Source organism: Notolepis coatsorum, assembly GCF_963971535.1.
Source record: "Notolepis coatsorum genome assembly, chromosome: 6".
In the NCBI taxonomy this organism is placed as follows: domain Eukaryota; kingdom Metazoa; phylum Chordata; class Actinopteri; order Aulopiformes; family Paralepididae; genus Notolepis; species Notolepis coatsorum.
The window spans coordinates 110,386,703-110,408,509 of NC_140170.1; the positions used below are offsets into that span (position 1 = coordinate 110,386,703).

Sequence of the window (21,807 nt, forward strand, 5' to 3'; positions counted from 1 at the left end):
ACTTTCCATTATTATATATAATAGCTACATGTTTGCACCTTTGTCTTTTTGCCATTTTATTATAAAACCAGAGACAAGCGCCTCTCTCTATCGGTCTATCCTACATTATGCGCAACCAGCGTCTGACGGTCCATTCTATGGAGCGGACTGGACGAGAAACTATAGGAATTTTCCATTGGTTCTCCCAGTCCACATGACCATTTCCATTGGCTATAGTGACAGACAGATATATGATAAATAGATAGAGCGGATTAGATGCAGTAGAGACAACAACCAATCTCCACGCACTGCCAGTGGACAACAGCAGAGCGCGGGCAACAATCTCCTGATTCCGATACAATAAGCCAAGTCTTTATCACAAACGGATCCAAGATAGTGTTGCGCCCGGCTTTAGAGGGTTAAAAGCCAAATTGTATTTTTTATTTAGTTAATGAATGTCTCGTTGTTATTCTTATACCTAATGTAGCGCATCTTCTTGAAGCGGATTCAGCTTTTTTTGCTCCGTCAGTTTAATTGCATTGTTACTGTGTGGTGCCGTCAGTCATATATAAGTAAAGATAAAGTTTGAATGACTTACTGAACTGGTGTTTTAATTTGATACCAAGCTGCTTGTTTGCTATAGTATTTCAGCACCAGGTGCTGTCCACCGACTTTATTCATGTTGAGCGCGTTACATTGCACCACGATGCCTATAGCCTACCTGTTAATCTGTTATTCACTCTCAATATGGATAAAACAAAGTATAATAAGCATTCTTTAGGTGGTGGTAGTTTCTCTGTTTGGACATATAATAATGCAGAACCTGTCGCAGAGGTCTTTTAATGGGCATGCAACAACACTCAATGTTAGTGGTTAGCACACACGGTTAGCACACAAACACCGGAACACACACGCATGCATTGTTTTTGTACGATCGCCAATGCGATACTCTTCTGCGCTTAACCCATCCCGTCATCCTTCCCCCCAAGGACAGCCGGGAGCAGAGGAGGGCTGTGGCATGAGCCACACCCAGGGACCATCCAAGTGCTCCTGCCCGTCTTCGTCACAGATGCAACAGCGTTGGCAATCTTTTTTTTTTTTATGTTTTTTTATTGGGTTTCTCTTATTGGGGGGGGGGGGGGGGGGGGGGAGGACCCTTGCGAGCACGGGGAGAACATGCAAACTCCACACAGAAAGGCCCGGGAGATACCCCACCTGGGTACCTGGCATCGCGGAAAACTGGTCCCCAAGCGGGAATCGAACCCTGGACCTTCTTGCTGTGAGGCGACAGTGTTAACCACTACACCACCGTGCCGCGAGATTTCTCCCAGTGGTAGATCTTGGCGGGGGGCACGACTTCCCAATGCAATTTGCTATTTGCATATCGCCCCAACAGGTCCACGGAGGACGCCATAGCCCATGTGCTGCACACAGCAGCATCACACCTGGACAAGAGGCAGGGGAACTATGTGAGAATGCTATTTATTGACTACAGCTCAGCATTCAATACCATAGTCCCCTCCAAGCTCATAGTCAAGCTCAGAGACCTGGGCTTGAACTACGACATCTGCCAGTGGGTCTTGGACTTCCTGACGGGAAGACCCCAGGTGGTGAGAGCAGGCAACTGCACCTCCTCATCCATCACCCTCAACACAGGGGCCCCCCCATGACTGTGTGGCACAGCGGAACAACAACACAATCATCAAGTTTGCTGACGACACAGTAGTGGTGGGCCTGATCTCTGCAAACAACAAGAGGGCCTACAAGAGGGGTCGGGGGCCAGCCAGGGACTACAGCCCCCTCAGCATCGACGGGGCACCGGTCGAGAGAGTGAACAGTTTTAAGTACCTCGCAGTCCACATATCCAAGGACTTGACATGGACCACACACATTGACAGTGTAGTTAAGAAGGCACGGCAACGCCTCTATTTCCTTAGGCGCCTAAGGAAGTTCAAAGTGAGTCAGAAGATCATACTCATGTGAGTCAGAACTTCTACTCATGCACAATAGAGAGCATCCTGACTGGTAACATCACCTCCTGGTTTGGGAATAGCACTGCACAAGACAGTAGCAGACTACAGAGAGTGGCCCGTTCAGCCGAACGCACAATTGGAGGTGGGCTTCCCACTCTCCAGGACATTTACAACAAGCGTTGCAGGGGCAAGGCTTAGAGAATAATCAAAGACTCTAGTCACCCAAACAACTGCCTCTTTGAACTGCTGCGGTCAGGCAAGCGATACCGGAGTCTCATAGCCAGTACAGAGAGACTCAGAAGGAGCTTCTATCCCCAGGCCAGGATCAGGATGCTCAACGACAATGACACTATGTAACAAAACATCAACTACACTCACAGCACACAAATCCACACGTACACACTCACTTTAAATAAACATGCACGGTAACACCCACTTTTCTCACTTTAGACACTTTATATTGATTGGTAAAGAGATTTGCACTACAATTCATACCTCATTGCACCTTACCCTAAGTTGTACCTCATCCCATTTCTGCATTGTACTGTAACTCACTGTTACTCTTTTTTTACTCTGTATTGTATATATGTATATTGACTGAACACTTTTTGTTTACGTACTTTTAACTTTCTATTTTATACTTTTTATCTATTTTTATCTAGCACACTCCCAGGAGCTCATACAGAAAAAAGCATTTCATGGAAAAGTATTCTGTATATAATAATAATAAAGCAACTTGAACTTGAAACACTTCCATCAGCGAAAAGGTTGGGGCGCGACGTGGAAAAATCTCGCAGATTTTTCACGCACGCCTGTATTCCAATCCGCGCAATAATATTCACGGGGGTAGATCTCGTCGTGGGACACAAGTTCCCAATGCATTGTCCCGTGGGATTATGCCCCCCCCCCCCCCCCCCGCGATATTAATTGAGGGGCGGATTTGTGGTGATGGAGAAATGAAAGAGGCTAAATTTTATTAGAAAATGCAAGGTTTGCCGCGGGGGAATCATGTGGTCCTTGGGGGCTACCTGGTGCCCGCGGGCACCGTGTTGGTGACCCCTGCACTAGGCTATGCATTTTAAAATTGGTTTGGTCAGCCAGTGGCTCACCTTCTCCAGCTCTTCGATAGCACAAATGAGATTGGCACAGGTGGTGAAGATCTCCACAGATCTGGAGCGGGTACGAATACTGTACACCTGCAATACAGGACATCAGAATCAGCACAATGTCAAGGCACTTCAGTCAAAGTATGCATTTTAGGTCTACAGATATCGCTCCTTTGTTTGTTTTTGTATGGAAATGTATGGAAAAGGGTAGTTTTGTGGCGAACACATTGGAACACAAAGAGCAAGGGAGCTGAGGGTTTTAACCTCAAGCCATAGAGAAGATCTTACACATGTCTACCTCAGCCATAGAGAAAATCATATACATCACTATCTCAGCCATAGAGAAGACCTTATATATATATATTTCTACATCAGCCATAGACAATCTTATACATCTCTACCTCAGCCATAGTGAAGATCTTATACATCTCTACCTCAGCCATAGAGAAGATCTTATACATCTCTACCTCAGCCATAGAGAAGATATTGCACATCTCTACCTCAGCCATAGAGAAGCTCTTATACATCTCTACCTCAGCCATAGTGAAGATCTTATACATCTCTACCTCAGCCATAGTGAAGATCTTGTACATCTCAGGGAGGATAACTGGGGCCACCAGTGGCATCTGTGTATCTGTCACTTCCCGGGTAAATTCTGGACAGAACATGGACAAGAGATGGTTAAGAGTAAGAAATGGAAAAATAAAGTCTCTCTCCACACACAAACAAACAAACAAACAAACAAACACACACACACATAGGGCTGTCAATTGTGACTCAGCACGGTCAAACTGCCTTGTTACGGCCGTCACAAACTAATGTCCAAATGTCGTGAAATTCAGAAATAGGTCGGAATTGAGATATTGTCAATTTGAGTGCTTTAAAATCTTCTCCATCCGTCTCCTTATTTGCTAAACTTAATCTGACTAAATATGTGAATTATTATTAGACAGTCCGGCTGTATTGTATTAAAAAACTAAAATGTTGTCGGAGGGGAGTGGCTAAGTACCTTCGGTCTCCAGTTTTGATGACGGAGACGGGCAGAAATTACAGCTGGCACCAAATCCATTCCAAAGAAGAGACAACGGACATGGACCCAGTACTGTGTTGGCACTGCAGCGTGCAAATATATGCCGAGAAACATTAAATGTATTTGGAACAGTTTGTGTTATCGGGAGATTATCTGCGGTCAGGTGGCGTAGCGGAGATTGCGCTCGTCACCAATGCAAGAGGCTGCGGTCTCGACTCCCGGAGTGAGCATTGCCTTGGCTTGGGCTGATCGCTATACTAACTCGTTTGACTGGGTTAGGGGGAGGGAAGCCGTGGGTAGGAAACTGGCGTTGTGGACAGCGACGCCTACAGGTCAGGTCTGGGCGCTTGCTCAGTGGAGGCAGGACTTGAGGAAGGCAGCGTGACCTCCCACGCGTTACACTTCACCAATGAGAGCCCTCGCTGCCAGGTGAGAAGAGAGCCACTGGCTGTCGCCGCACGTGTCGGAGGAAGCGTGCGGATACTTCAGGGTTCCCTTGTACCGACCAGTAGGAGAACATGCGCACAACAACCAGGTAGGGGAGGGGGGGGGGGGAATTGGCACAACGACTAAATTGGGACGGGGAGAAAACAGAGAAAAATCGGAGAAAGAGAGATATAAAAAAAATAATAATAATTTGAAAGTGTATCTCTCCGTCGCATACTGGCTGGCTATATGCCTGAGAGCTATAATGTAGGAGCCTTTTGTGTTTGTGTGTGTGTGTGTGTGTGTGTGGAGGGGGGAGGGTAAATTGCAGGGAGATATTGGTCCAAATATGAAGGCAACACCAAAATGTATGTATTCTCTCTCCCCGTCTCCCCCTCCCCCGTCTAGTGTTTAACACCGGTTAATCTGTAGACCGTTTTCGCCTAAAGGTACATGCCTAAGTAAATGGAAGATTGCTCCACTTCTGCAAGGTCAATTTGCATGTTCTTGGTATCTAGGAACATCTAGGGACCAGGGGGTATGTATTTCCAGTGTCAGAAATATTGTGTCTGTTACTAGGCTGAGTAAATTGTAATGAAGAAAAGGAGAATATAAATTATGATTTATGATTTTTGCATCTTTGATCAGAAATTGATACGGGTAGGAGAAAATGCTCACTGAGCTCATGCACCACCTTATTGAGATCATGTGTACAAAAAATCTAAGCAAATGAATAAAGGGAAGATGATTAAACAGAAGGATTTGTAGATACTGTAATAAATGATAATCGATTTTAATTATAAATTCATATTTGACCTTGACCTTATTATGGCCAAATCATACATCTATGGATAGGGAAAATGCTGCTCTTTCCAATGGCAGGGTTGAATCTGGATTTAGTCATTTCCTTGCGGTTTTTACGATAATTAGCATTTTTCGATAAATTCGTATTTCCGATAATCGTATAAAACATCGGTAAAATTAAAATATACACTTTGACTACTGTTTTTGATAGAGTTATGGTCTTTACTCTTTGCTACACTTTTTTTTTTTTTTTAAACATTAACCTCTTAACATCCAAGGGCCCACATGTGGACGATTCTTTGCCGTCCTCTAGTGGCTCGGGTGTGCATTTCTTTTAATACAATATATAGATAGAATTAAAGCCCTATTTGTTGCCTGTCGATTGCCCTTTCAGGTGACAAAATCCGTTCAGCGGTTCTCGAGTTACATGCCGATATGTGAGGCGTGCCCCAAAGTACGCAAAAGTACACATTACCAGCCCCGACTCCCGGGGCTCTAGTTCCGTCAATCATTTGGCGATCTCGAAAATCTTTGTGGCTTTCCAATGATACCCCATGATATGATAATTGGGGATCTAATACGGTCTCTATTGATCGATTTATGATAAAGAAAAGCAGGGGGTCCTATAGGGGGACCTTAAGGCTTGCATTACATCACACGACAGTGTGTTATAGAAATTAGATCACGCCCACCCCCATAACACACTGTCGCGTGATGTAATGCTTTTATACAATGGCCGAATTCATCCAACCTTATTGCTATACAATAAACACACATTAATTGAAGATTTATTGACAACCATCCGCAGAAAATGTAGTTCCAAAAAAATAAAAAATAAAATAAGTTGCCTCCGTGTGGAAGCAGCTCGGAGGTGCGCTGTTTCAAGGCAAGAATGAAGTGAGCCGCGTGTGTTATTGGTTTGATTGAAAATGTTATTACAAATAGACAGTGCTTACATCTTTATACAATTGCCGAATTCATCCAACCTTATTGCTATATAAACACACAGCATAATGGCGATTTATTCACAAAACCATCCGCAGAAGTAGTTTTAACCTACTTTCTATAGAAGCATCTAAGAATGAAGTGAGCGTGTGTTATTGGAATGATTGATTGAACATTTTATCAATGTCCGCCTTGTTTCGAACTGGTTATGCTTAGGCCCTCTTTCGAAGTCGGTTATGCTTAGAGTTTGGAATCAGGGCTGGTGGTCTATCGCCCTGCTCTAAAGATAAACTCTAAGCATAACCGACTTCGAAAGAGGGCCTAAGCATAACCAGTTCGAAACAAGGCCGACATTAATACAATTTTCAATCAATCAATCAATCATTCCAATAACACACTCTCACTTCATTCTTAGATGGCATGCACCGCCGAGCTGCTTCAAAGCATGCCATTTAACAGTGAAGTGAGCGTGTGTTATTGGATTGATTGAAAATTTTATTAACAGTGAAATTAGTGTCCTTTTGACGAATGGCATCCAACAACAGACTTCCCGCGATGTATATTTTGTTCCACAATGAGTCATGACCAACCAATTACATAATCCAACATTGTGTAAGAAACTAACACATTCCACGTGACAGAATCGTTTTTGAATGAGTCGTTATGACGCTATGAACACATCCATTCGTAAAGATTATTGTCCGCCATCTTGGTTTCATTGCTAAAAACTCAAACTGGCGGAGTGATTGTAATAATAACCGTCTAACTTGACTGTTTCAGCAGATCAGAATCAAGAAATGTGCATGCCATTGTATAATTTGATTTAGCGTTCTACAGCTCACCTGGAGAAGGCGTTAGGCGGGGGGAGGGGTTAGTTGTATTGCAATGACCAGTGTAGGGCTGACCTTCAAAGCTTTTTTTGGCAATCGAAGCTTCGGGGCCGAGCTTCGATTTTAATTCGAAGCTTCGAGAAAAATAAAAAAATAATAATTATATTATTATTTTTTTGTATCTTATGTTGTGGGACTTGTACAGCACTTTGGTAAACGTTGTTTTTAAATGTGCTCTATAAATAAAGTGGATTGGATTAATTAATTAAGTAGCCCCTTTCGTGACTGTGACGCAGCCAACAAGGTTTCACTCGGCTGCGCTGCCTGGGTGCAGTAAGGCTGCTCTCACAGCCAACGACATGACATTACATAATTATGTTGCAACCTTCGTCTATCAAGCAAACAATTATATTATATTTAATTTATAATTTATAATTTATAATTATATCAGACAATGCACCTACAAAAGCAGATGATACAATTAAATTAGCCAACTTGGTAACACATTAGTCATAGCAGCATAGGCATAGCCTTATTAATGTTTTGTGTGGCGTCGCCGTCGTGTACAACGATACTTACGTTTTTTAGGTGATTTGACAAAGTTGTTGTAGAGTTGTGATATGCCATTTTCTTCTGGCATATCTGGCACTCGGCTTTTTGGGCATTGTCTTTGCATATTTTAAAGTGTAACCACACGTCTGATGACTTCTTCGTCGACATGTCTGCTGCACATGTCCTTGTTGTTTTCAACACAGATAATCTCCACATGCTTGTTGTAGAGAGGTGGAGTCGAGGCGCCGCTTACTTTCGTTTCATTGGAATGGAGGCGCAAGATTTGAGGCAAAAACGTTAGATTTCTTTTTATGTTCGAAGCTTGTGCCATCGAACGAAGCTTCGAAGTAATTAAGACAGCCCTAGACCAGTGGGTAAAGTAGTACTGCATGCATCGTTAAGAAAAACAGATAAGTCTTTGAAGGTCTGTGGCTCAAAAAGAGCTATTGTGGTATCATCATGGTTAATAAAACATAGATTGAAAAGTATCCGCCCGATTTGTACAAGTGATGGCTTATTTTGAAGGTATGAACCCAAAGGCCACAACAAGACCCCAAAGTCTGTGCCTGGTCACAATTGTCCCCAAGAATACCATTCAACTATGCTGAAATTAGGAGAATTTAAATATCAATGATAAAATATACACGTTATTACCACATCAAAGTAGGAGTAAAATGCTTCCAATTAACAATTCAGTGTTGTATTTGCTATTATGAGTAGTACCAATAGGAAACAATCATTAGGCATTGAGCTGCGCTTTGTAACACACATTTAATGGTTTGCAATGCAGGCACATTTTTCCAAAATCATGAAAAGGTGACAAGAAACAATGATGCGTTTTCAGTTCACCTCATGAATAATGAATGAATGATTGTTTATTATGTTGTTGTTTTATTAGATCTAATTTGCCATTTGTTAGTAGTATTTTATACAATTACAATTTGAATATTGAAATGTGTTGTAACACACACATTTAGAATATTTTATTTATGTCCACATAAAGACAAAGTTTAAAGGACACAAATATTAACAGTGCACTTGTACATTGTGGGATTATTCCGATACAATCGTGCCACAGTGGCAATCAAAGTTACAGACTCACAAAGATGATGAACCCGACAATCAACACACAGCTCATGGGTACAGATAGCAAGCAGCGTCTTCTCCAAATTGCCCGGCTGCCAATAATTGCTGACACTGAGCAATATTTTGCTAATTGTTTGGCTCTTCTCTTCGGAAGACCGGCCAACTGAAGGCCTCTAACACCCAACTTATGGACATGACCCAGGCTTCCAAATATGAAGCACACACACACACACTGAGCTGGAGTGTGTACCTGGGAGTGTGTACCTGAGCTAGAGTGTGTACCTAAGCTAGAGTGTGTACCTGAGCTAGAGTGTGTACCTGGGACTGGAGTGTGTACCTGGGACTGGAGTGTGTACCTGAGCTAGAGTGTGTACCTAAGCTAGAGTGTGTAACTGAGCTAGAGTGTGTACCTGGGACTGGAGTGTGTACCTGGGACTGGAGTGTGTAACTGGGACTGGAGTGTGTACCTGAGCTGGAGTGTGTACCTGGGACTGGAGTGTGTACCTGAGCTGGAGTGTGTACCTGGGACTGGAGTGTGTACCTGAGCTGGAGTGTGTACCTGAGCTGGAGTGTGTACCTGAGCTGGAGTGTGTACCTGAGCTGGAGTGTGTACCTGAGCTGGAGTGTGTACCTGAGCTGGAGTGTGTACCTGGGAGCACATAGGATTGCACTTTTGCGTCCATCTTCCAGCCTGCGAGGCGCCTCAAACATGTGTATGTGAATATAATGTGTGGGTCTGTATACCGTGTCCATCTCTACATACTATGCATTTGCCTCCATCTCTATGTCTGTACATACAGTATATCATGTGAACGGCGCAGTCCGTGTACTGTTTTATCTATACCTGTGAGGACCCTCATGGCTCCGTGCACGGCGTTGACATCTCCGCTGACCAGCATGTCCATCAGCAGCGTGAACAGCTGCGGCCAGGCCTCTGGCCAGTCCCAGTGAGCGATGGCCGACACAGCGTAGGCCACGCTGGACCGCACTTTACTGATGGCCTCTCGCAGGCCGCCTGGCAGCAACTCCCTGATGGCTGCCTTTGCCTGAGCGAGAGGAAAGATATAGAAGAGGGTCTGATTAGCGTTTCAAACCTCAGTGACTGACCGGAAAATAGTAGTGCTCATGTCTCAAGGACTGGCAAGTAATTTATAATACAACACAAGATACTTGTGCCCTAGTGGTAAGGATAAGCGCTCAATGAAGAAACCCAATCCCCTTGCCAAACATCTATGCTACTCATACCTTTTTTTAAAGGTCATACGTGTATATGAGAGTGTGTGTGTTTAGGGTAACCTGGTTTAGGGTAAGGGGGTGTAGGGGTATGGAATAGGCAGTGGTGTGTTGGTGATTTCATACCTGGTTGCACTGTGTTTTAATGACGCCACGTGCACACGTGCGTGCGCATAAATGTTCCCTCACGTGCGCACAGAATAAAGACAATGCCTAATTGCCTCTGGGAATGGGATGTAACACATTTCATTCACAAGTTGTGTGAATGTATCCGAGGACGTATTTGAACACACCTGACGACCTGAGCTATTGTTATGCAAAGTAGCCAGGTGGGTACTTGGCGCGTCAGTCGAGTGCAGCGCATTCTTGTCTGCATGCGCATGTGTGTGCACGTGATACCCGGTTGCACGGCGTGCAACCCCATCCCATGACCAACGCACCCCTGGGAATAGGATACAAACCCGGTTTAGGGTAAGGGGTGTGGGTACAGGAGGAAATGGTTCAAATGTGAGCTCCAGGTATTGACATATGTCATGCTGATATGTCAAGTGAAATAATTCTAATTCTGATGTGCACCACCTGGCACCAGCAATGTGGGCCCCTGCACCCACGCAGCCCTAGGCCGGGTGCCACACAGTGGGCGATGAAAGAACCAACCCCCACCGCACACCGCATGGCACCCCCAGTCCCCCAGAGAGACAGGTGGTTTAGGACTGGGGTTTAGGACTGGGGTTTAGCCCAGGGCTTCCACATATGGTCATCTTTCATCGTCATCAAGTGGCTTCTTCGTTCCGAAGGTTGCCCATCACTCTCCAACCCATTCTGTCCCCACTTCTCTCCAACTCCGTGACTCCGCCTCTCACTCCACTCCAATCAGAGACGTCGTCTACCTAGCCTCTTCTTAGTCTTCCACTTCCTCTCTTTCCATCCACATTCCCCATCACCACATTCTTGAACATCTCCCGGCTGGATCCTCTCAGCACGTGCCCGCACAACTCAATCTTTCTCTTTTTCAACCTCTCCAGCAGCTGTCCTCCTTGCATTCCCCCTCTTCTCAGTACCTCGTCATTCTTGATATTATCCTTCCATGTTATCTTCAGCATCTTCCTCAGCGTCCACATTTCAAAAGAGTCTATCATCCTCTTTGCCTCTTCATTCAGCGGCCATGCCTCTGCTCCGTATGAAAAGACTGACATAACATACGTTTCCAAAATTCTGGTCTTCGTTTTCCAACTTATGTTTCGTCTGCGTCTCAATAATTATTTATGGTTCCAGAACGCGCTCTTTGCAATTCCGGTTCTTCTCGTTAGCTCTACCACCTTCACTGATCCAGCTTCCAAGGTACATGTACTCCTTCACTTGTTCAAGTTTATTAAAAACGTAACACCTGTTAAAATTACAACTCGTCGTGCAGAATAAACGACAACCACTCAACAACATCACAGGGACAAGATATTGGGCCGACCACCGCTACACTATCCCTGGGCCTCAATGTGTGACATAACGGGAGAGACGATACATTTGTCCATAATGAATCCCTGAAGATGTACAATGTCTTCTATGGAGCTTGTGAAAATCTGGGGGTTATTTATTTACAGCTAGTGCTGGGTATCGAAATTCTAAACTTTTATGTTATTAATTGCTTCAATGAAAGGAAAATGCTGTGGCATTAAAATGTGGTATTGACTGACACTGTCCACTACCTTAAGTAGTTATTCTCATCAGTGTCAGTGAGCAATAAGCATGTTTGTTCCAAGATATAACACTTCTTCTGTTCAACAATCCAAAATGTAACAAAGCCTCCGATTGGCTCACACAGCACACACGATGCACATAACTCAGTAAAGTAAGGTATAAAAAAATATATATATATAGTTTTGGAATCAGTATTGAATACCAGGTATTGGTATTGAACATTTTCAAATGATACCCGGCGCTACTTACAGCTTCTTCTAGCTTGTTTTCTTAACAGTGCAACAACTTGTCATGCGTCTGTATGCATCATTCTAAGGTTATTTACTGCAGGCATCACAAATGCCAATACCTTCTACAGCTAGAACACTGAAGTGGCCTGTGAGCTGCTTCTTACCCGGTCCGTGGTCTCAGGGGGTCTGAACTTCTCTGACTGAGAACACCAGTGCGTCTCCACATACTGTTTCAGGATGACCGACGCCAGCTGTACGGCACACAGGTTGACAACAACACAAAGGCATGAGTGGTGCTGTCGCTCCGCTCACTTGTTATTTCAGCAGTAAATTCATTAGAATGGGTTGTCGTTTCTTTCTCTTTTCTTTTCTCCTCTCACCTGACGGATAGCGAGGGCGCCCTGGGGGTCTACGGTGAGCTCCGCCAAGTGCACGCCGAACTCTGCCACGCGGACGGTAGGGAGAGAGGTCAACACAGAGTTAGTGGGACAGAGAGGACATGGTTTCAGGCGTTTACCGCTTTGCATGGCATACTTAACCCTTTCACTACCACACTACAAGGGTTAACTTAACCCTCTTTATTGTCACAGTGAAAGGGTTAACCCTTTGGTAGTGTGGTAGTGAAAGGGTTCAAACAGATATGATATTTAGGAATACAACTTTACCGAGTGCTAGGGCCTCCACTGTGAAATTCAAAGGAATCAACTGACAAAAAAGGGTATGCATGTGCTGAATCTATAATATAAAACACAAGATAATTGTGCCCTAATGATAAGGATAATCGCTCAATGAAGAAACCCACTCCCACTGCCAAAAGAAAGTCTAATATACCTATAAATACTTATATGGAACTGCACACTATGGATGTATTACATGGGCCATAACGGCCCTCAAACAGCACTGCCAACTTCAACAGACCCGTGCCCCGATGTGTGTGCCGAGTGCTCCAGGTAACGCTTTTGCTACATGTTACTTAACTGTACCCAATCACATGGCCCCCGAGGGCCACCACAACCCAACGTGTAGATAGATAGGCAGAGAGAGGCATATCATATCACCAGGGTTATCAAGTGGGCACCTCCCTTTACTGGTGTTTCATCACATTAGGCTCATGACACCATGGGAAGGCTTGACAGTTAGTTCCAGTGTCCCAGAATGACCCCCCCCTCCATGCTAGCTGTCATTGTCCATGATGCCCACATGCAGACGTTCCAGTGTAATCCTATCCTTATGTCAAAATTACTATTAGACCGTTTACACAAAACAAGAGACAACAGAAGAGAATACTCTTACCCTTTATTTACTTTGGTATTACTGTACTGCATTGATTTACTGTACTGTATTACTGCATAATTATACTGTATTTGAGTACTGCATGTACTGTATTGTAGTACTGCATGCATTTTATTTGAGTACTGCATTACTGTAGTACTGTATTTAGTACTGTATTACTGTATTTGAGTGCTTTATTACTGTACTGCAATACTGTATTTGAGTACTGTATTACTGACTGTACTGTATTTGAGTACTGTATTACTGACTGTGCTGTATTTGAGTAATGTATTACTGTACTGTAGTACTCTATTTGAGTACTGTACAGTACAACTGTAGTACTGTATTTGAGTTCCAATCACGTTCTTACTACAAAGGATGTAAAATGGTCACGGCAGAAAAGGCTGCAGACAGAGGGACACTGTGTGACATCACCGTGTGTGTGACATCAAGTGAAACCAAAGAACTGGATGCATTCATCAGATGTTGCCATGTGGTTTCCTAAGCTATGGGCTGGGGAACCTAAAATCAGTCACAGCCCCGTTTCTGTTGGGTCAAGCTTATATGACAAAACCACTGGTGCGTTTTGATAAGCCTAAGTTTGCTGCGGTTACACTAGGGCCATTTTCGTTTTCAGTTTTCAGTTTCGTTTTTCAGAACGCTACGTAATGGCAGGCAAATTAGATAGGGATGCACCGATATGAAAATTGGCCGCCGATACCGATACCGATTGTTCAACTAACACTATCGGCCGATACCGATACAGATATTTGTATATAAGTATTTTTTATTTTATTCTTTTTTTTAATGAAACTACTGTATATTTGTATGTGTATGTTTATTTGTAGGCCTCTTTACTTACTTAAAAAAAGGAAACATCAAGAAATATGTTTATGGTATCACTATCTCTCTCCCAGTATCGTCTTGCGGCCTGCAGAGGGATACTATTTTCTCAACCAGAGCTTTCAACTAGGGATGCCCCGATCACGTTTTTTGCCACCGATACCGATCACCGATCGTCGTGAGCCATATCGGCCGATACCGATCGTTTTTGATTAAAAAGAAATTAAAAATTATTTTATATAAAAAGTTTTTTTTTTTTCTTTTTTTTTTTAATAAAATATATATATTATATAATTAGACTTGTACTTGTATTATCTGCGAGACATCGCCACCACGCAACAAGTCAAAATGCTCGCTATCTGCAAACAGCTCCACTGTCTGTGTGTACTCTAGTAGCCTCGCTCCAAAAAGGATTCTCCGGCGCTGCAGCGGGACCCATTGGTAACGTTATGCTTTGGTCATTTCACATTCAGCAAGCCCTCAGCTCGAATACGCATTAAATCAATGTTATAAGACATTGATATCAAGAGCTATCTGTAGCTACTGCTAGCCGGCTAGATGACGTTAAGACAGAACTTTAGTTCAATGGGACATTTCGTTTTGAACAGAAAACTAACGTCAGCTAACGCAAGCTAACGCAAGCTACCGGAGGTATGAACATGGACTACTAGATTTTCTGGATCATTTGTTGATATCAGGAGCTATCGCTAGCTAGCCGGCTAAATACCGTTAGACAATGCCTACTAAACGTGAATAGTTGACTGGGTAATTTTGTTTAAACAGTAACGATAGCTAGGTAGCTAACGTTAGCGCAGGTCGAATGCACTACAAACTCGAGCAGAGGAGCCGCACCTCTTTGTTTACAAACTCTACACGGGGGCGGGCGGGGCTAGGGAGGAGGAGCAGTTTGCAGGTCCTGTGCGTCTGAGACAAGCGAGTGAGATATCCACTTGATCAGTTTCGGCGATCGGCGAATATGACTCATTATCGGAATTCCCCGATCGCATATTTATACTGATTATCGGCCGATAACGATCGGTGGCCGATCGATCGGGGCATCCCTACTTTCAACCAATGCAATGGAACCATTCTGGCGGCCTGCAGCGGGATACCATTCTCTCAACCAGAGCTTTCAACCAATGCAATGGAACCATTTTGATTGACAGTCGATTCGGCCAATTACGCCACACCGCTAGCACCCACCTCCTGCTGTCCTTACCACCAATCGGCAAGCGTTTATTCATTTTTCTACTTTCGGGCATGCCGCCATTGTTCTGTTTGCGAGAGCAGAAGTTGAACACACTTAACGTAGCTACGTTAGCTGCCCGGCCCGCCGACCGGCGCTCCACAGCAACAGCATGACCAAATGAGACATAATGATTTTACTGCAACAAATGTTATAATAAAACAAAGCCTTTCTATACATTTGTCTGGTTGAAAACTTTATTAACAGATTGCAGAATGTGTAGTTGGGTACGGAATGAGCAACGGAATGGAACCGAGCTATGAACGGACTAACGGAGTAATGCCTTGTTTACTGCTATCTTCGGGTAAATAATATGCTTGTTATTGAACGTGTAACACTAACTATATAACGTTAATGCCACAAAACGAATGTTTGTGTCGTTTTAACAGCAGATACTTTCTTAAATGCCATCTTCCCGAGAGAGGGTGTTGACAGGGAGTTGTGTTATTAATAGCATTGAACAGCTAACCGAAAGCTAGCGTTAACTATTGTTAAAGGTTTAGCCATAACGTTACCTTGGCTTGGCTAAAGTTGGGGCTATTCATAATGCAGCAATAATGGCTGCAGACCTGCAAGCAAAGTACAGCAAGTTGGCAAAGGAGTAGTATTCCAACGCAAATCACATTTTCACCAGTAACGTTAGTCTTGCATCTCCCGGTAGCTAATGAGTAATGCCTTGCTGCTATGGGTAATAATAATATGCTGATGTTATTGTCCGTGTAACACTAACTATATAACGTTAATGCCACAAAACGAATGCCTTGTTAATCATAAGTAGTAACTGATGCAGTAGCTTGTGTGTGTGTGTGGGGGACGGCGGGCGTTGTGCAGGTAGGTCGCGAGTGAACTTTTTTTTTTTTGCCTTTTGACGCTACACAAATTGATGGGTATTTATCTGCGACTGCTATGGGCACATTTGAGCTTATCGGCCGATAGGCCGATAGCAGTCAACAAGGCACTTATCGGCAGATACCGATACCCGACCGATATATCGGTGCACCCCTAAAATTAGACATCGTTTTGCCTCCTAAGCACAGTGATGTATATAGTACAATGCCAAAGCAGTAGGTGGCGATGTAGTTCAAACATGAAGGCCAGGGGAGGAAATTAGGCCACTTTACTGGCCAAATGCTAGTATTTTTTACGTTTGGCTGGTAAAATAAATCGGATACCCGCCAGTTGGCTGGTAAGGCAAAAAGTTAGTTTCCTCCCCTGCTGGCGAGTATACAAAAAAATAAAACATTCTGCAATCACTGCACTGGCAAACGGTGCGCGTCTTCTGAGTGTTCGCTTTAGTTGACAGTTGCCACGAGAGCACTGCACAAGACCACCCGCGGACATAGAATGTTTAATAAACGTTTGCGCAGTACTGGCCAACCCGCGGACATATAATAATAAAAGTCCTGCGGTACTAGGCTAGCCATCAGGAGCACTCGCAAACAGATAACGTTAAACACAGCAGAAGATGGAAAACAGACAGACTGACCAACGGGGAACTGCATCCAACCCTAGTACAACCCTCGAGTATAAGTTACTAAGGACACATTTAAATCACAGAGGTGTAATGTTAGTCTACTGGAACTGTATACAGTGGTTAGCTTCTAGTTAGCGTTTTAGCTATAGCTGCTTGCTAGCTAACGTTAGCCCCGTGTGCTCAAAGCAGCCAGCTAGGTGTATCTGTTATGACTATAATGTTTCCAAAAAAGCACCGGACTACGACCTAAGGTTAGACATTTTATTTCATGCTCAAAAGCCCCTGGCTTGCACATCGCAGTCACGAAAGGGGCTAGCTCAACCAGTGCACTGTGCACAACAGCACACCAACCCAACTGACGTTACCACAACACTTGACGGTACTTCACAGCACTGTCGTAAGACCACCGTGCTGTCTTAAAGGCACAGTGTGCCTACCCAGATGCATACACAACATTGACGCGGCTTGACATACAAAGAAGTAATTATCACAATTAGCGATTTTTTTTGTCTGGTAAAAAATCTGTTTGGCTGGTAAAAAAAATCAGATACTCGCCAGTTGGCTGGTAAGCCAAAAAGTTAGTTTCCTCCCCTGATGAAGGCCATTTTCAACCAATCAGAAAGGTTGAACGTGCCACTACACTTCCTGCTAAAAAACAACAATCCACCATCTTTAAATACCTCGCATGAGCCATTTAGCCAACGTAGCATTTATTTTTCAGCAAAGAAAGTGCAATAAAAGTGCAATAAACAAAACGGATACATTCACGGTGTTCTGCCTCTCATTTGTTGATGAAACAAAACCAACATCAACACAATTTACCACCAAGAGCGGATAGTTTAGTCTCACAAAAAGATCTCCGATGTTGTTAGCTACATGCAAATGTGAATGGCATTCTCCATCCATGTATATAGTTAGCATCGAGGCTATTAACGTAATAAAGTTAACGCTAGTAGAAATGGATGAAAACTTTATTTAACAGATTGCAGAATGGGTACAATACAATACGGCTCAATACACACAATTGTTAAGGGTATGCAGACTGTTGTAGTTTTGGACTGGGCTCCTTATAACAATAACTTGACAACACGTTGGTAGCCGCAGCTACTTGGGACAGCTCTGCTGTAAACACTGGAAATAACCGTGCGGGTCTCTACTGCGCATGGGCATTGGGCAGAATGGCTCCGTATCTGGCTTGCGCAAATTACATGGCACTAGGGATGCACCGATATGAAAATTGGCCGCCGATACCGATTGTTCAACTAACACTATCGGCCGATACCGATACCGATATTTGTATATTTGTATATAAGTATTTGTAATTTTTTTTTTTTTTTTTTTTTTTTTTTTTTTTTTTTTAATGAAACTACTGTATATTTGTATGTGTATGTTTGTATTTGTAGGCCTCTTTACTTACTTAAAAAAAGGAAACATCAAGAAATATGTTTATGGTATCACTATCTCTCTCCCAGTATCGTCTTGCGGCCTGCAGAGGGATACTATTTTCTCAACCAGAGCTTTCAACCAATGCAATGGAACCATTCTTGCGGCCTGCAGCGGGATACTATTCTCTCAACCAGAGCTTTCAACCAATGCAATGGAACCATTTTGATTGACAGTCGATTCGGCCAATTACGCCACACCGCTAGGCGCTAGCACCCACCTCCTGCTGTCCTTACCACCAATCGGCAAGCGTTTATAAATTTTTCTACTTCCGGCCGGGCATGCCGCCATTGTTCTGTTTGCGAGAGCAGAACACACTTAACGTAGCTACGTTAGCTGCCCGGCCCGCCGACCGGCGCTCCACGCATGACCAAATGAGACAATGATTTTACTGCAACAAATGTTATAATAAAACAAAGCCTTTCTATACATTTGTCTGGTTGAAAACTTTATTAACAGATTGCAGAATGTGTAGTTGGGTACAGAATGAGCAACGGAATGGAACCGAGCTATGAACGGACTAACGGAGTAATGCCTTGTTTACTGCTATCTTCGGGTAAATAATATGCTTGTTATTGAACGTGTAACACTTCATTTTAACAGCAGATACCACAGCAGTCTTAAATGCCATCTTCCCGAGAGAGGGTGTTGACGGGGAGTTGTTATTAATAGCATTGAACAGCTAACCGAAAGCTAGCGTTAACTATTGTTAAAGGTTTAGCCATAACGTTACCTTGGCTAAAGTTGGGGTTATTCATAATGCAGCAATAATGACTGCAGACCTGCAAGCAAAGTACAGCAAGTTGACAAAGGAGTATTCCAACGCAAATCACATTTTCACCAGTAACGTTAGTCTTGCATCTAATAGCTAATAACGTAGCTACGTTAGCTGCCCGGCCCGCCGACCGGCGCTCCACGCATGACCAAATGAGACATAATGATTTTACTGCAACAAATGTTATAATAAAACAAAGCCTTTCTATACATTTGTCTGGTTGAAAACTTTATTAACAGATTGCAGAATGTGTAGTTGGGTACGGAATGGAACCGAGCTAATGAACGGACTCGGAGTAATGCCTTGCTGCTATGGGTAATAATAATATGCTGATGTTATTGTCCGTGTAACACTAACTATATAACGCTAATGCCACAAAACGAATGCCTTGTTAATCATAAGTAGTTACTTTGATGCAGTAGATTGTGTGTGTGTGTGGGGGACGGCGGGCGTTGTGCAGGTAGGTCTCGAGTGAACTTTTTTTTTTTTTTGCCTTTTGACGCTACACAAATTGATGGGTATTTATCGGCAACTGCTATCGGCACATTTGAGCTTATCGGCCGATAGGCCGATAGCAGTCAACAAGGCACTTATCGGCCGATACCGATACCCGACCGATATATCGGTGCACCCCTACATGGCACCATTGTCGGCGAGTTTCCAAAACGAAAACACCCTTTGAGCGTTGCCACTAGGAAAACGCGTTTTCCTGCCAAAACTGCGTTTCTTTTTAACTTGGACATGCAAACGTAATAATTCGAAAATAGAACATTGCTGTTTTACACCAGTGTAACCATGACCTAAGTCCTGCAGAAAGAGACCAAATTGATGCAATTTGGGTGCTGCCGAGGGGAAAAGGTTGAGGAACAATCTGAGCTATTGTTCAGGCTGGGACAGTACCGTCTCTCTACAACACTAGTGTAGTTAGAACCTGGTTAGGCAGGCAGCATGCAGGAGAAATAGATCTAGCCAGGGTCAGAGTCAACCTTATCCCTGTACCATCGCTCTCTCACTCTCTCTCTGGGTTTAACTAAGAGTGACATCAGAGGGCTGAGGAGACAATGTGACTGCTGACAGTTCTATACAGCGGCTCCCTAGAGAGGCCACAGGCGGGGTCATTCTAGCTGCCACATTGCAGTGTGGCTCAACAGACAGCCTGCACAATCAGCCTTTTACTGGCGGCTGGAGGAACGCATTAAGAACGGACAATAGAACCGTACATTGGCCACTGGTCCTATGTATCCGTCCACCTATAGACGTTTATCTGAATGAATGACGATAGGTGTCAGTGTCACTGAGTCAAGCCACCTTTTGGTCCCCTGTGTTAATAGCCGTTAGTGAATCTGACACCACTTCCACTGTATTCGAATAACTGGGGAAAGTAGACCTGGCAACTTGGATTTGCATAGTTCTTCTGGCCTTATAATATAAAACAATTCAACAAGGGTGAAAGAAGGGTGAACAACAGTGAACAGGCCTTTTGTTTTCTACCAAGATCTGACTTTGGAGTAACCTCATCATCATCCGACTCCTTGATGATGATGATCCAGGAAACAAGGCAGCTAAAGCGGGAGAACCCCAAAGCAAACAACTTCGCGGAGAAATGTGTAATTCTATCCATCAGTGGTTGCCATGACGACCTGTGACCATGGCACGAGTGGGATTTGATTAAAGGACCATTAGCATTCCCCCAGTCTCAAATAACAAGCCTCTATCTTAAGCTATAATGTTTTGGCAATGATGCCAGAGGGTGGCTTGCTTGCTATCCAGCATGTAGGCCAGTGAGGGGAACAATGCTGTCATGTCCCTGCTGCCTGGTGATGTGCTGGTCCGCTCCTCTGTCCACAACATGGCATCATCATGGTTATTATTATGTCAGGTCTTGATATTTCAGCTCGTTCTGCTCGACTGTGCAAATCTAACAACACGCTATGATTCAATCAACGCGTGCTAAAACGTTAATAACGTCACTGACTTTGTTAGCAAGTTTGCAAGTGAACAGTGCTTTCTGGCTAACTTGGCTAACTCGTGATGACAATGTGGACGCTATCTATCCGGGGTAACGTTAACAACCTAGCTTTAATAAACTGCATCCCTAGAAAGAAAGTTAGTAAACCTCGGTAATAATAACAACGCGTAGAATAGCTGGTGAAGCGTTGGCCGGAGGAATGTGTTTGCCATCATTCCCAACAGGCCCATTATGATGAGTGTGGATCCAGCTCTCTCCCCAGCAGCTAGCATCATATAGCCCGCTGTCAGCAGCGACTCACCCTCCGTCACTTCCAGCACTTTGACCTGCTCCTCCGCGGCCGCACGCACGTCTTGAACCGGCGACAGGATCGCGGTGAGTGTCTCGATTAAAGCCTCCTTCAGTCCTTGTTGAACGGGACCGGCGGCCGAACCCGAGCGAGTCCGCGCTGCACTCATGCTGCCTGCCATGTTGTTCTCAGCTGCTGTACAGCCTGGGGCAGCCCGCTAGTCCACCACCACCGCTACAGACACAGTGCACCGCCGGGGAGGGGAGCAGCGACATAACGCGCGCCAATGCGTGGGAACGTGGAGGCGGGGTTTTGAGGTGGAAACTCATTTTTTTCCTCCCATTATTATATCATGCTTCCGTTTTACGATTTTGTTTTCTTCTCCAGCTGTCGTGTAGCTAGCTCCCTCTGGCGGGGAGGATGATACAATGACACATTGTGTTGGAGAGGAAGGGAGACGTTCTCTCTCTCTTACTTTGAAAAAACAAATACATAAATGAATACACTTGGATTAAAATTCAGCAGCAAACAACAGTCGAATATCTGATTACCAATTGACAGAAACTCAATGACATTGCATGGATGGCGATATGCCTGGGAGCCTTAA

General features: G+C 44.0%; 1 protein-coding gene across 2 annotated transcripts in view; it reads right to left on the minus strand.

Moving 5' to 3' along the window:
* The window catches only part of ipo9 (importin 9), a 66,230-nt gene extending 44,787 nt beyond the window's left edge, over positions 1-21,443 (minus strand). Inside the window, exons 1-6 of one of the 2 annotated variants that reach the window (XM_084316412.1) lie at positions 21,213-21,443; positions 12,270-12,331; positions 12,054-12,140; positions 9,576-9,777; positions 3,625-3,713; positions 3,062-3,148 (exon numbers count right to left, since the gene is read on the minus strand). In XM_084316412.1, coding sequence (XP_084172538.1) covers positions 3,062-3,148; positions 3,625-3,713; positions 9,576-9,777; positions 12,054-12,140; positions 12,270-12,331; positions 21,213-21,381 — 696 coding nt within the window. In that variant the 5' untranslated portion in view covers positions 21,382-21,443. Of the gene's footprint in view, positions 1-3,061; positions 3,149-3,459; positions 3,475-3,624; positions 3,714-9,575; positions 9,778-12,053; positions 12,141-12,269; positions 12,332-21,212 lie in introns of those variants that run through there. The other variant, XM_084316413.1, reaches the window with a different exon arrangement.
* Positions 21,444-21,807: the final 364 nt, after the last annotated feature.